Consider the following 14,030-nt stretch of genomic DNA (forward strand, 5'->3'; position numbering starts at 1 on the left):
GTATTCCAGTTATTTACTGAGATAGCAACTGAGAACGGCTCACGGTTTGCACTGTTTTCAATAAAATTTGAATGTGTAACTTTTAAACAGTTTACTTGTTCTGTCTGTTTCTTCTAAGTCTTGCTGTAGTCAAGAGATCAAGGCTGTGTCCCAAATGGCTAAAATCTATTCAGGCAGCATTCGGAGGCAGGGGGGCATCAATTATGTCTCAATCCAGACCCCTTTACAGGTAAGTTCATAGAAAAACACTGCCTCCAAAACATACTGCCTCGCTAGAGAGAAGGCAGCTGCCTACCGTTTGGGACAGAGAACAAGTAAAGAAGCTGCCTGCCTGATTATCACTTCTTTACTTGTTCCCAATCAATTAAATTAGTATTATATTTTAATGCATTACTGAGGACATGTGTGGCAGGTGCAGTGGGTGCTCTCGTGACCCATGGCTTCAGAGGGCTTTCACTGAGGCACGTGATGAATGCCTAAGGACAGAAATGGTGTCACTGCAGCGGTCGGTGGATCTGAAGGTCTTGCACCCATCTGCTGGTGAACTGGACATGGTCCTCTAGGGATTGTGGTGAAGCCAAACACTAGATAGGCACTGACATCAGTCACACATTATTTATACGTAGCTAAAACAGTGTTGATGTGACTTGACTGGCAGCTGTGTGACAGATTACAGCTGGGGACCTTAAAACTTACAAAATATGGCGGAACCTTCCCATTCCCTAGTCGGCAGATAACATCAAATATGACCCAGATTTTGATAGTGACAAAGGAGGTGCCGGATCCAATCAAATAGGTTCCGGTCTCAATCTCGGAGGATCCGGTACAAATTTATCCCAGGGCATAATTTCATAATATTATTCTTGCAGAAGCACTAGTCGGGAGGCAGAGCTTGTTTAATGCATTCACGGTTTTATTAACACAAATACAGACACACGCTTAGCTGTCTGTTTGTGAGGTGGACACACCGGAAGAGAGACAGCTGGAGACACCCAGGCCCATTATAGCCTACAGTAGTAGCCAGAGAAACCTGTGGCCTGTTCCTGGTCCAACAGAGTAGGGCTAGTGTCTAATCTGAACTGTCCCGAGGACACAGCTTGCTCGATCGCCTTGTTGAGAGGGGTCAGGGAAGAAGTTTTACAGCTCACTTATCTGGCCCCCAGGTGATTACTGTTTTTTTGCTTCCCTCTGGAATATGTAGAGAGTGGGTCGTCTGCCCACCTCCCTTGTTCTCTGTAAAGCGCATTGTGTTGCCTCTGGGTATGAAATGCGCTATACAAATAAAGCTTTGATTGATTTGATTGACACTCTCTTACCCACGCACGATCGAGAGCATCCTGACTGGGAATATCACCACCTGGTACAGGAACAGCAGCACACAGGGTCACAAGACCCTATAGAGAGTGGTACAGTCAGCAGAATGTACCTTAGAGGAGCCACACCCCACCTCGAGGACATCTACAAGAGATGCAAGGCCAACAGGATCCTGAAGGACACCAGCCACCCAGGCAATGGACTGCTCTCTCTGCTTCGGTCAGGGAAAAGATACCACACACACATGGCGAACACGGAGAGACAGGAAGAGCTTCTTTCCACAGGTCATCCGGCACCTGAATGACCCTAGCTAGTGTATACAGTACAGTGTCACCATAGTGTACACATCTACCACACATGTAAATGCAAAAGTAAACGCAGATGACAGTATACCACCTTGCTATAGCATGTACACCTCCCCTTCCCGGGTTATTTATTTATATCCATATTTATTGCATGTACTGTACCACATCCACACCGGCACCTTATCTTTAGCTTTATATTGTATAGATTGTATTTCTTGTGTAATAAACCTTGTATTGTAATTACTGTATCTGTAACTGTTGAGCACAGAGCAGGCAGCAACATTTCACTGTGATTGTAGACCGTACGTTTGCATGTGACGAAGTTCTGAATCAGATTCTTCAGTGTCTCGTCTAACACACGCCCTTGGGCACATTCCACTCCACACTCACAGAGCCAGTTTTCCCTGTATTTCTGGGTTAGTAACTGTTTAGTGACCCTATGTCAAGGAAATGTCAACATATTCATTGATATGGGAACCAGCTCAGTGGCTTTGTGGTTAATGTCTTCCCTGAGATTGAGGTTGGGGGTTCGATCCCCGGGTTGGATTGGGGGTAAATCCCTGTGACATACTAGCGTCATGTCCAGGGGGTGTATTTGTACATCAAGCTGCTTCACGCTATTGAATCAAGAGATAGGCTCCTACTACTTTAAAAAAAATTATTGATATGCGACTGTGATATGATGTGGGTTTTACCGTATACTAAAACTCAGAAGCAAGCAGATGAGTAGAGTGGTTTACCTGAGCCATTATGGTATTCAGATGTTCACCCTTCGTTCTACTCATTTCAACCAGCAGAGGGCAATAAATACTGTAAGTTGAAAAACCGCTCAATCAAAGAATGTTTTCAGATCAGGGCAAACCTGAAGATGTGAAAAGCATCGGCTTGCTAAAAATGTACAATATTAGAAGAAGTCAGTCTGAAGATTTGTGCAGTGAATAGGCTACATGATCTATGGACATAATGACCTAGCCTTGTGAGATTATCTTCATCTTGCGAGCTCACATTCCGTTTCACTCGTAACAAACCATCTGGCGCATCAGGTTTGCAATGACCCCTCATACGGCTGTGCAGAGACACATTCACCGTTTGGATTACTTGTTGTAAGTTAAAAGTGTACTGTTCATGTGAAGAGATAACAAAATGTTACAGATGTTTAGCCTGTTTGTTGGAGGCTATCCGGTTGTGTGTGTGTGTGTGTGTGTGTGTGTGTGTGTGTGGTTGTGTGTGTGTGTGTGTGTGTGTGTGTGTGTGTGTGTGTGTGTGTGTGTGTGTGTGTGTGTGTATGTGTGTGTTAAGCTCAGGAGATTGAGGTGTTTGCCAAAGGCACTGCAAATGATCATGTGTCTCATGTGTCTCTCAACATACCATCTGGTATCTATAGTCTAGTATACACCAGATACCTGTTTCTCCACATATCTCTATCTGGTATCTACAGATCTAGTATATATCTCTATCTGGTATCTACAGATCTAGTATATATCTCTATCTGGTATCTACAGATCTAGTATATATCTCTATCTGGTATCTACTAGTACATTATGTACTGTAGTATAGAGCTACCAATCCCATCATATCTGATAGTTAGTATTTTATCTAATATACAGTAGACCTAACGGCATATCTATCTGGTATCTACAGCATCTAGTATAGAACCAGTCTCTAACTGGTATCTAGTACAGTATCTACTATACAGTAGATCTACTTGTTTCTCTACATATCTAACTGGCATCTACAATATCTAGTATAGATCTACCACCCTCTCAACATACTGTATCTATCTGGTAGTATGTAATATACAGTACTGGTGTCTCAACATATCTATCTGGTAGGCTTATCTACAATATGGATCTACCAGTCTCTCAACATATGTGTTATCTAGAAGGCTATAGATCTACCAGTCTTTCAACATATGTGTTATCTAGTAGGTTATAGATCTACCAGTCTCTCAACATATGTGTTATCTAGTAGGCTATAGATCTACCAGTCTCTCAACATATGTGTTATCTAGTAGGCTATAGATCTACCAGTCTCTCAACATATGTGTTATCTAGTAGGCTATAGATCTACCAGTCTCTCAACATATGTGTTATCTAGTAGGCTATAGATCTACCAGTCTCTCAACATAGGTGTTATCTAGTAGGTTATAGATCTACCAGTCTCTCAACATATGTGTTATCTAGTAGGCTATAGATCTACCAGTCTCTCAACATATGTGTTATCTAGTAGGCTATAGATCTACCAGTCTCTCAATATATGTGTTATCTAGTAGGCTACAGATCTACCAGTCTCTCAACATATGTGTTATCTAGTAGGCTACAGATCTACCAGTCTCTCAACATATGTGTTATCTAGTAGGCTACAGATCTACCAGTCTCTCAACATATGTGTTATCTAGTAGGCTATAGATCTACCAGTCTCTCAACATATGTGTTATCTAGTAGGCTACAGATCTACCAGTCTCTCAATATATGTGTTATCTAGTAGGTTATAGATCTACCAGTCTCTCAACATATGTGTTATCTAGTAGGCTATAGATCTACCAGTCTCTCAACATAGGTGTTATCTAGTAGGCTACAGATCTACCAGTCTCTCAATATATGTGTTATCTAGTAGGTTATAGATCTACCAGTCTCTCAACATAGGTGTTATCTAGTAGGCTATAGATCTACCAGTCTCTCAACATAGGTGTTATCTAGTAGGCTATAGATCTACCAGTCTCTCAACATCTCCCGTATCTAGATCAGTGCCTGGTCTCACCCAAGACCTCCAAGCCTCAACTATGTGGTCCTGAGAGAACCCAGACACTCAGCAGTTCAGTTATCGACAGGAAGCTCTTTCCTCCATTTCCATAAAACACAGGAATAAGGGGAAAACAGCTCGATGGATCCCCATGACTCACACTTAAGTGATTTCAGCCTACCGTACGTATTTATTCCAGGAAGCCGCTAAAAGCTTTGTTATTGGACACACTAGACAGGAATACAACTCAGGGAGGAGACTATAGGACTAGTGTGCATGGGCAATTGTTCTGTAGGTGGGCCTCTATAAACGGCCAGCTCTTTGGATAAAGAGCTTGTAATATTTATTTGTGTGAATAATATAATAAAAATGATCCTATTGGTTTAATGTTTCAACATTATCTGTCGATTTGATATCCACCTCTTCCCTGATGCTCTCTCAAGGCCCTATGCTGTATCCCGTGCGTCCTAATTTGTAGGCCTGTTTATATTTCTTTTTAATGCACTCTAGTCTTACATCCATGTTGTTTATTCATCACTTAGAGGAAATGAGATGGGGTTGGTAGCATAGATGGTGAGATTTACGCCTATAGGCCTACGTGTTCCACATACTGTATCTTTACAGCCTGTGCCACCCAATCCAGAAGACAGCATTGCCATTGGCTGGTTTAATGCTTTTAGTTAATCATTAGTGGACAAGGGGGAGGGTCCTAAAGACCACTGATTTATCTATTGGTCTTTCTGTGCCGCTAACTGCTGCCTTTCTTCTCTGTGGTTGTGTGTTGTTTACGCTGAGGCCAGCAGAAGAGTGCGGGCCGTGTGTGTGTGTGTGTGTTTGTGTGTGTGTGTGTGTGTGGGGGGGGGGGGGTATCCATGAACGACTTTCACATTAAAGTGAGTGATACTGCCTCCTCAGCAGCCAGCATCGGTGGGAACCGTCAACCCCGGGCAGAGATTCTACTAAAACTCTGAAACACACGTGAACGAGGGAGGGAGCAGAGGGATAGAATACTAGCTAAAATGGGGAGATTAGGATGAAATAGATCTGTTTAGAAGGAGATTGACACACACACACACACACACACATTCAGTTCAGATGTCTCTCAAACTCACCCAGCAACACTTCATCTAGCTCCACACAGAGGACCAATAACAGACACCACTCAGACAGGCAGACACATGATGGGTGAGGAGTGTGTCAAAGAGAAACGGTGCATGGAGGATTACGCGTATCACAAAAACCTGATTTCCTGTTTTGATTGAAAAGTGCTTCCAGTAAATGTGAAAACATTTTACATTAGCGCCCGCCGGGGTTCTGGCCTCAGCTGTGAACACCGTCTGATCACTTTCCTAAAGGCACTGTTGGCTCGAATCCAAAAGCTCCATAGAGATCTTATCTGTGTCCATTACAATGGTCAGCAGTTTTCTGTCGAAAGAGCAGGAAGACGGTACGAAATGAACATGTTTGATATTTACACAGTTACTTCCTCTACTTGGGCCGCTGACAGGTCCGCTAGCCAAACCACACACACACGCACACACACACACACACACACACACACACACACACACACACACACACACACACACACACACACACACACACACACACTGTTCCTCCAGGGCTACCCTAGGTTCAGCTGTGACAGTTGTCCCCATGTGCCTGTGAGAGGCCTTCGCTGCTCACAAGAAAAGCATCTCTCCTGTTTCCAGGTCAGTAAATGTGCATTTTCTTTCACTAATTTGGTGAGCATATGTGTGTGTGTGTGTGTGTGTCTGTGCTGAAGGGTGTGGGAGAAAACATAAAATATTCACCTGCTGTTCTTCTGCATAATGCAATAATGTTCCTGTACCCAGAATCCACTGCGGCAGAAGGTGCCAACAGGGACCTCCTGGACTGGCACCAGTCTTAGTCCAGTCTGAGGTAAGGGCTGGAATACAATCTAAGAACAAAAGGTGCTATACAGAACAACAGTATAAGAACCCTCTGAAACAAAGGGTTTTATAGAACCCTTAGGTTGCAAATAACTTCTTCTTTTTCAAATATCCGTAAACTGCTATTTAGACCCCTAAATGGTTATTAAACGGTTCTATATAAAACCGTATGTACCTGAAAAGAGTTCTATATAGGTTTTATTATTAAAAAGGGTTCTTTGAACTATCCCTTTAATTGCCTGGTGTAGCCACTATGAATCTAATGGAGACTCAAGATCTTGAGTTACAGACTTGAAGCACAGACTCTGTTCCCCAACCAAATATAAACACGAGTGAATGTGGAACGGAGAGCAGAAAGCCGTTCTCAGAGACTTGGGAAGCAGTGCCTCAACAAAGTGCTTCATTCGCAGTGCATCTCATGGACTGGCAAGTTACAGCCACGAGAAAGACGCACAAGCTGACTCTGGTCACATAGTTTATTTCATCAAATCATACATACACTGTAAAAAAATGAATTTGTATCATATTCCTAGAATGCTTCTACAGTATATCAGAATTATCATGAGTGGAAGGTCAGTTTCATAGTTTGAGACAGAACACTAAAAAAGTCTGCTTTGTCATCTAGGCCCAAAAAACAACAACCCAGTGCAGGTTTTGAACTGGGGGTTCCAACCCAGTTAATTCAATTCATCTACTTAAATTAGAACAACAATTAAATAATTGGAACACACTGAGATTGTGAGATTCTTAAGAATGGAATTCAAATTCATCTCAATAATTGACGAGATGGAACCCTGCCCTCTTGTCCACGAGCAAAGTAGCCTGATCCAGTGAGCATGACCAGACATACATGTTTGTATCCCGCATGACCACAATGATAGTGAAGAAAAGCACATTAAGGGTAGCCTACGGCAAGCCAGAAACATTGTACCCTCCCTTGTTTGTCTGTTTGAGGAGTTTGTTTGCAAAATCAGATGTGTGTTTTGATAAAACTGCTGTTGGGTTGTTTTGATTAAGTAAAGAAGACTCTTCTTTACTTAATCAAATTGCAAATCAACTCTTCCTTTGTTTGTTCTGGATCTCTTTTAGGCCAAGATTGACCAGTAGGCTCAATCTCCCAAAGAGTCCATGTCCAACATCTCCGTGTCAAGTGTATGGATTGCTCATGACTCGGGATAACTCTGAAACACTCTACACTGTATGTTATGATACTGTCTAACCTACTCTTCGCATAGCCGCTATGCTAATTTATATATATATACATGTATATATATAGTACATGTATGTATATAGTATATATATATTACATATATATATATGCCGAGAATGCAGCAGAATGTATACTGTATGGGTGTGAAACTCTTACTTAACCTGTGCAGTTCTCTACGCTCTCATTCTGTCAATAGTTGACTGAGAGAAAACCTGATATAGCCCTATATACAACACACAGGACTGGTACGAGTGACGCAGGGAGGCGCGCCCAAAACACACCGTATTTCCCAGCATGCCGAGCCAGCTTGCGTCACAGATGAAGTGCTATGAAGGCTCTATGTCAAGTGTGCCCCAGTAGCTGCATACTCATCGCTCAGTGTAGGGAAAGACACACCATACCCCTGTCTGCACACCCTCAGACAGGCTGGACAATCTCAACAGGACTGCAGTGCACAACAACTGTGTGTGTGTGAGTGTGTGTGTGTGTCTGTAGATGTAGATGTACTTTTTGTATACTTAGTCAAGTTACGATCTCAAACATTTAAATACTGTATTTGCTCTAATCAGATCCAAACATCTAATGCACATTTAAACCGTTCACTACACTGGCAGCATTGCTGACCTTATCTTTGACCCCCGAGAACAAAAAAAAAAAAAGAGTACAGTATACAGTTCAATTATACTTTTACAAGGGATTGTGGGTAACAGTTTTACTCTTATTTGTCTAGTATGTTTACTGTTTCCCCATCCATGCTAAGTGATAAGTAATTTGCAACACAGAGATCTATACATTTCAAATCCATAAAGACTTTTATTCTGTAGAGTAACACTCTGATTTGAACTCAGTTGAAGGCATGCTTAGACCAAATCCTGTTCACTTCCTGCATTACAGAAACAGTGCGATAGAAAAATAGATTTACATTTTCCTTTTTCCAAACGCTGAAATCTTTCCTTTGTTTTCGGAGCAAATTTTTGTGGCAAGCTATTCCTGTTTGGAGGCCGTCGGCATGAGTCGTCTTTGTTCACGTCTTTGTTGTGATTATCTGGCTGCACACTTATCTTATCTGGGGTTGTTTCTTTTCTAACAAAGCATATCTAACCACCTTCCCACAGTTTTAGTTGGCAAATCAGGATGAAAGGAAATCAAACAAGTGCAATATTCTCTTATCTGCAGCGTCGACACCCCCACGGAGAGAACGTAGCACTACAAAAGAGGGAGAGAGGGGAGGGAGCAGGGGAGGAGAAGAAAGGAGGGATCCCTTTGAACGATGCGCAGGGGAGGAGGGGACACGCTAGAGGACACAGACCGTCCAATGAGGAGAGGAGGAGCCGCCGCACGTGTGGCCGCGTCCACGGCTCCGATTTGACTGTCGATCAAACGCTATAGGCTATGTTAGTCCCGGAAATAATCTCTGATTGGACGACACCGAAGCGAAACAGTCGCGCTAACCGGTCGCATGTTAGGTCAGACAGGAAAGAGAAATCATAAACGGTCACCAGGAATATCAGTAGTAAGTTATAAAGAAACGATACACACAGAATAAGTCCGTAGGCTGTTAGTACGATAAGTATCTGTCTGGGGGATCACCTAGAAACGTGCAGTTTGACCAAACAAACAGTTTTCTCCTTTTCTTTCTCTGCTGAAAGCGATTAGGACAGGTACTCGTCCTCGTCTCCGTCGTCGTCCTCGTCTCCGTCGTCTTCGTCGTCCGCGTCGGCCTGGTCCTTCGGCGCGAAGGAGTCTTCGTCATCGTCGTCTTCGTCGTCGTCAGTGACGAGCGAGTCACCGCTGCCCTGGTCTCCGGAGGACTCCAAGACCACACCTGCCAAACCGAGACACAGGAAGTTACTCGCTCTGTCGCCGGCCAATCAAATGACAGTAAAACCGGCTAAGTGACTTGAAACACGTTGGTTCTGAGGTTAACATTTTTTGAGCCGCATGGAAAAGAAACGTGGACTCTAATCCCATACAGTCAGAATGGAACTGTACTGATTATTTGCGGAGACCGAACAAAAAGATCCTGCTAAGACTCATTGATGATTAATTTTCTTGTGATGCTGTGTGGTCTGTGGTGGTCTATGGTCGGTGGTCTGTGGTGCTCTGTAGTCTGTGGTCTATGCTCTGAGGTCTGTGGTGTTCTGTATTCTGTGGTCTGTGGTGTTCTGTGTTCTAAGTTCTGTGTTCTGTGCTCTGTGTTCTGTGCTCTGTGGTGTTCTGTGCTCTGTGTTCTGTGTTCTGTGGTGTTCTGTGCTCTGTGCTTACCGCAGTCTGCTGGGCCGTGGGTCCGTGAGCCGGCCACTTCGTTGCCATAGCGATCCACGCACCAGCATTGTCCGCTGCTGCTGTGGCACTGATGTGACCTGTAGTAACCCTCCTCGTCACAAGTCGGCAGGTACTGACCTACACACACACACACACACACACACACACATGCGGGTCAGATTACCTGTTAACATTTTCCACCAGCTTGCTCGATCGCCTCATTGAGAGAAGTCAGGGAGGTCAGTTCTCCTATATTGGCTCAAACGGGGGAACTATTTTTCTTGCCTCCCTCTGGAAAATGAACGCTTGGATCAATATGTATCCCCTCCTACGCTCTCTCTTACATTGTATTGCCTTTGTGTATGAAATGTGCTATATATACAATTGTAGTGGTGTAGGACATGACGCCGTTCTACTGACCATTGTCTACTGACCACAACACAGTTCTACTGACCATTGTCTACTGACCACAAAACAGTTCTACTGATATTGTGGGACACTCTCCCTCAGGTTGGAATGTGGGATCTTGATAAGAGATGCTCAGAAACACACTCTGTGCTCCCCATCCCCCTGCGACAGGCCACATTCCACACCCACAGACACTCACAGTGAGACAAAGGAAACTCCATTCTTTGCCTTGCTTCTTTAATAAAGTGAAATTGCTCCATCTCCACCATGTGATGCAAACACCACGTGAATAAGCCCGGTGAACCAAGTTATTGTGTGATGCACTGTATTTGTAATGCAACTGTACTGTGTGTTATAAATAACTGATTCTATGCTGCTAAGTCTACCATAGTCAAGTTTGGTATCCATCTTTGGCTAAAATCATGAATCGGTTGATTAAATGTCATATCATGTTGAAACCATAACAAGGATATGTGATGATTTCTAGACCCCTGAGCTCAGCTTGCATAGCTTGGCTGCTCTGTTTTACGATGGTAGCAGGGGGCACTGGGTGATCCAGGGGCGCTGGAAGTTGGTGCTGAGGGTGCTGCAGCACCCCTTAGCTGCAGACAGGAGGAGCTGCAGAGCAGCACCCCTCCTGAGTGCAATAAAAAAAAAAAAAAAGATTTTGCTTTGGGGAGGAAAACAGATGTTGAAAAAATGTGTCTGTTAGTTTTTAGTGACCACTGGCGTGGCAGTCAAGCTACGGGCTCACAACGGCGTCACTACGGAAGTTGTCACAAATTCGATTGCAAACGCACAGCAAGAGTTGGCTAACAGACAAAGTAACCTACAACATGGTGCAAAAATGCATCTCAGATGTTTCAATGCCAAAAATGCTAAAACAACCAGGACCTTCTTCTACTGTGCCCGCCGACAACCAGGCTAGGAGCGTGGCTAGCGAGTTTTCAGATAAGCACCAGTTGATGTGTTCTATTGGATATTCTGTTAATGGCATGTTTAGGCTAGCGATGCTGTGAAAAAAGCTGTTTATGTGCCTAACCTATCAGGCCTATTCAAACTTTTTGGTGTGTCAAATGATGGTCATGTGCGTGTCAGTTGAATGACCGTCTAGCTGTTGACATTACTGTATGCAGAGCGCTAACCACGTTAAGTTCTGAATGTGTAGATTGACCGTCTAGCTGTTTTACATTAGCCTGCACGTGTTAGCTCTGATGTAGCTTTCCTCCCCTTTACCGCTCATTCGACTGTAAATTCCTACACATTATATTATTAAAATATTTTTATAATATTTTTTTTTTTTTTTAATCACGTCTTTGTAGTGTGTGCGTGCACGCTTTATAATTATACTGTACACTGTGGTCCGTCATGCATGTGCATGTGTGAGTGTGTGTGAGTGACCAACAGACAGAGGGAGGGACATTTCCCTGACAAACACCAGCCTAGATTATAGACAGCACCCTTCTCACACTGCCTTCCCGTGCCCCTGGGGTGATCCCAAGTCACCAATCGGGTGCCTGTCTATGTCCACAGGACACACCTCACCTCTGCTCCTTTAAAAGGGATCAGACTCGTCCTCTGGTGCACTCTCGTGTGCTCTCTCACCTCTCAGTAACTCTAAGTTTGTGCCGGCTGGTGAGAATCAGCCTGTATCTGGAATTCTGAACTGCTACCTAAGATCTCTGAGTCGACACAGGGGCTTAGGAAAATACTCTTCAACGATCCACCTCTGGTGAGAGTAGAGGTTTTGAATGAGATATTTGCAACCTGTGAACTCTGAAACTGAACTTTGAACTCTGCGAACATCAACTTCGCGCAGCAACGCTACCATCACTGTTCCAGCGGGAGCGCAGGCGCGCTGCCCCCTTCATCAAACCGAGCGACCATCAGTCACATACCTCCTCCATGCTTCGAGCCAGACAACACCGCCCGGACAACGTGCTTCACACACCACTGTAAGGTTGACATCCATGCATTCTCTTTGATGTGGGGTGATGCCAAAGTGTTGTTTAAGCTTAGAAGATTTAGGATAGGCTGTGATAATCTATGACATCATTCTTTTCATTTCTGCTGTGTTTTCATATTGCCACATGTGTTTTTCCATCTATTATTGAATTGTGTTATAATAATATTTTGATAATTGATTAGTATAATATCAATAAATATTATTAAAGGAGAATGCTCGTTTTTGACAACCTGGACCTTATTTACGGCATATTATAAGACATTTCACTCACCGAGATAACTTTGGTGTAATTCGGAGGCCTATAGAAGAAATTTAAAATCCAGCGCGAGTATATCAAGTATATCCATGTAATGGCGGCGGACGGGGCACTGAGAATGCAGCTTCTAAAAAAAATATTTTCTGCCGCGAAACGGTTGTTTTCATCAATCTGTCTTTATGAATCGCTAGTTGTGCTTACATAGAGCGTAGGTCTGTTGTGGTTTTTCACATGCTTCTGTAATATGATCTTTAGAAACGTCTTTAGAAACGAAATAGCTTCCTCGCTTGCTCCAGCACGCATGCGCACAGCGTGCTGGAGCAATGCTTGCGCGCTGTGCGCATGCGTGCTGGAGTTATCTCGGTGAGTGAAACGTCTTATAATATGCCGTAAATAAGGTCCAGGTGGTCAAAAACGAGCATTCTCCTTTAACTTTTGACCACGTCCGAGCGTCATCACATTATCTTAGGTCACTTGATTGAGTCAAGAACTTCTCCTACAGACTGAGATTGATGAATAAATTAGACTATTGATAAAGGTTATCTTGTTTCCCTGTACAAAACAGGGTGGTGCCCCATATACGAGTTGATTTAATGCATTAAATCCATTTTCCTTCATATTTGTGATAACCGCGGTATAATCATAAATTATACCAAGTCATAGTTATAGTTCTAGAACCCTAGATCGCTACACAATTTTTTTGGATTGATTTTTGTTTGTGTGTGTGTGTGTGTGTGTGTGTTGTGGCAGTCTGGAGGGAAATGGAGACCTGCTGTCCCTTTAAAACCAGATGTGGTTGACCGAGTCCAGCGGAAGGCCGTCCCGCCCTACTACTACTACACCACAGAGGAAGTGAGAGAGGGAAGCGAGTCGCCCATCTGGCCGCGAGTCACCAGGTCCACATGTGTCTGGTGGCGGACGTTACACTGTGATTTCTACTTCCCACTAAGCTGTGGTAACAACCCCACCGAACGTCCTGTCACGGTTTGTGTGTGTGTGCGTGTGTGTGTGTGTGTGTCATGCTCACCCAGCAGTTTCTTCCCCGCCTGCTTCTTGTTGATGTTGGACAGCTCTGACTTGCAGGGGGAGTCTGGAGAGGAAGGACAGGAGTAACCATGAATGATGAGGTGTGTGTGTGTGTGTGTGTGTGTGCGCGTGTGCATGCGTGCAAGAGTTTGCCTTTTTGTCTTCACCTGTTGGTTTCTGTTAACATGATCAGTGGTGTGTGTGTTTGTGTGTGTTTATAGTGCAGTATATCAGCGTTTAATCTGAATTGGGGATTCTGTGTGTGCATTTCTGTGTGTGTATGTGTGTGTGTGTGCGCACATTTTTCGGTGTATAATCTGAGACTGTGTGTCTGTGTGTGTGTGCACACATTTTTCGGTGTATAATCTGAGACTGTGTGTGTGTGTGTGTGTTCCCCACACCTGTGTGTCTCTGGAAGCAGGTGCACCACTCGGTGCTGCTGAGCCGGCCGTCGGCGCCGTGCGTGTCACAGGAGCGGAGGATGGCGTCGGAGCACGGCTCCTTCCTGTCTGGGTACAGGCCTCCCAGCTCCCACTGGTCCAGCTGCAGGTCCGCGTTGGTGTCCAGCCGGGAGAACATCCAGCCCAGGGGGTCCTTGCAGACG

At 44.1% G+C, this 14,030-nt stretch overlaps 1 protein-coding gene across 1 annotated transcript in view; it reads right to left on the reverse strand.

Annotated features, from left to right (window-relative positions):
* Nucleotides 1-9,013: 9,013 nt before the first annotated feature.
* Nucleotides 9,014-14,030, reverse strand: part of spock3 (SPARC (osteonectin), cwcv and kazal like domains proteoglycan 3) — a 14,266-nt gene continuing 9,249 nt past the window's right edge. The window contains exons 8-11 of the mRNA XM_084454762.1: nt 13,828-14,030; nt 13,428-13,490; nt 9,771-9,908; nt 9,014-9,330 (exon numbers count right to left, since the gene is read on the reverse strand). The exon at nt 13,828-14,030 is cut by the window's right edge and continues 22 nt beyond it. Coding sequence (XP_084310888.1) covers nt 9,158-9,330; nt 9,771-9,908; nt 13,428-13,490; nt 13,828-14,030 — 577 coding nt within the window. The 3' untranslated portion in view covers nt 9,014-9,157. The remainder of the gene's footprint in view (nt 9,331-9,770; nt 9,909-13,427; nt 13,491-13,827) is intronic.

This window comes from Borostomias antarcticus, assembly GCF_949987555.1.
Source record: "Borostomias antarcticus genome assembly, chromosome: 20".
NCBI lineage: Eukaryota > Metazoa > Chordata > Actinopteri > Stomiiformes > Stomiidae > Borostomias > Borostomias antarcticus.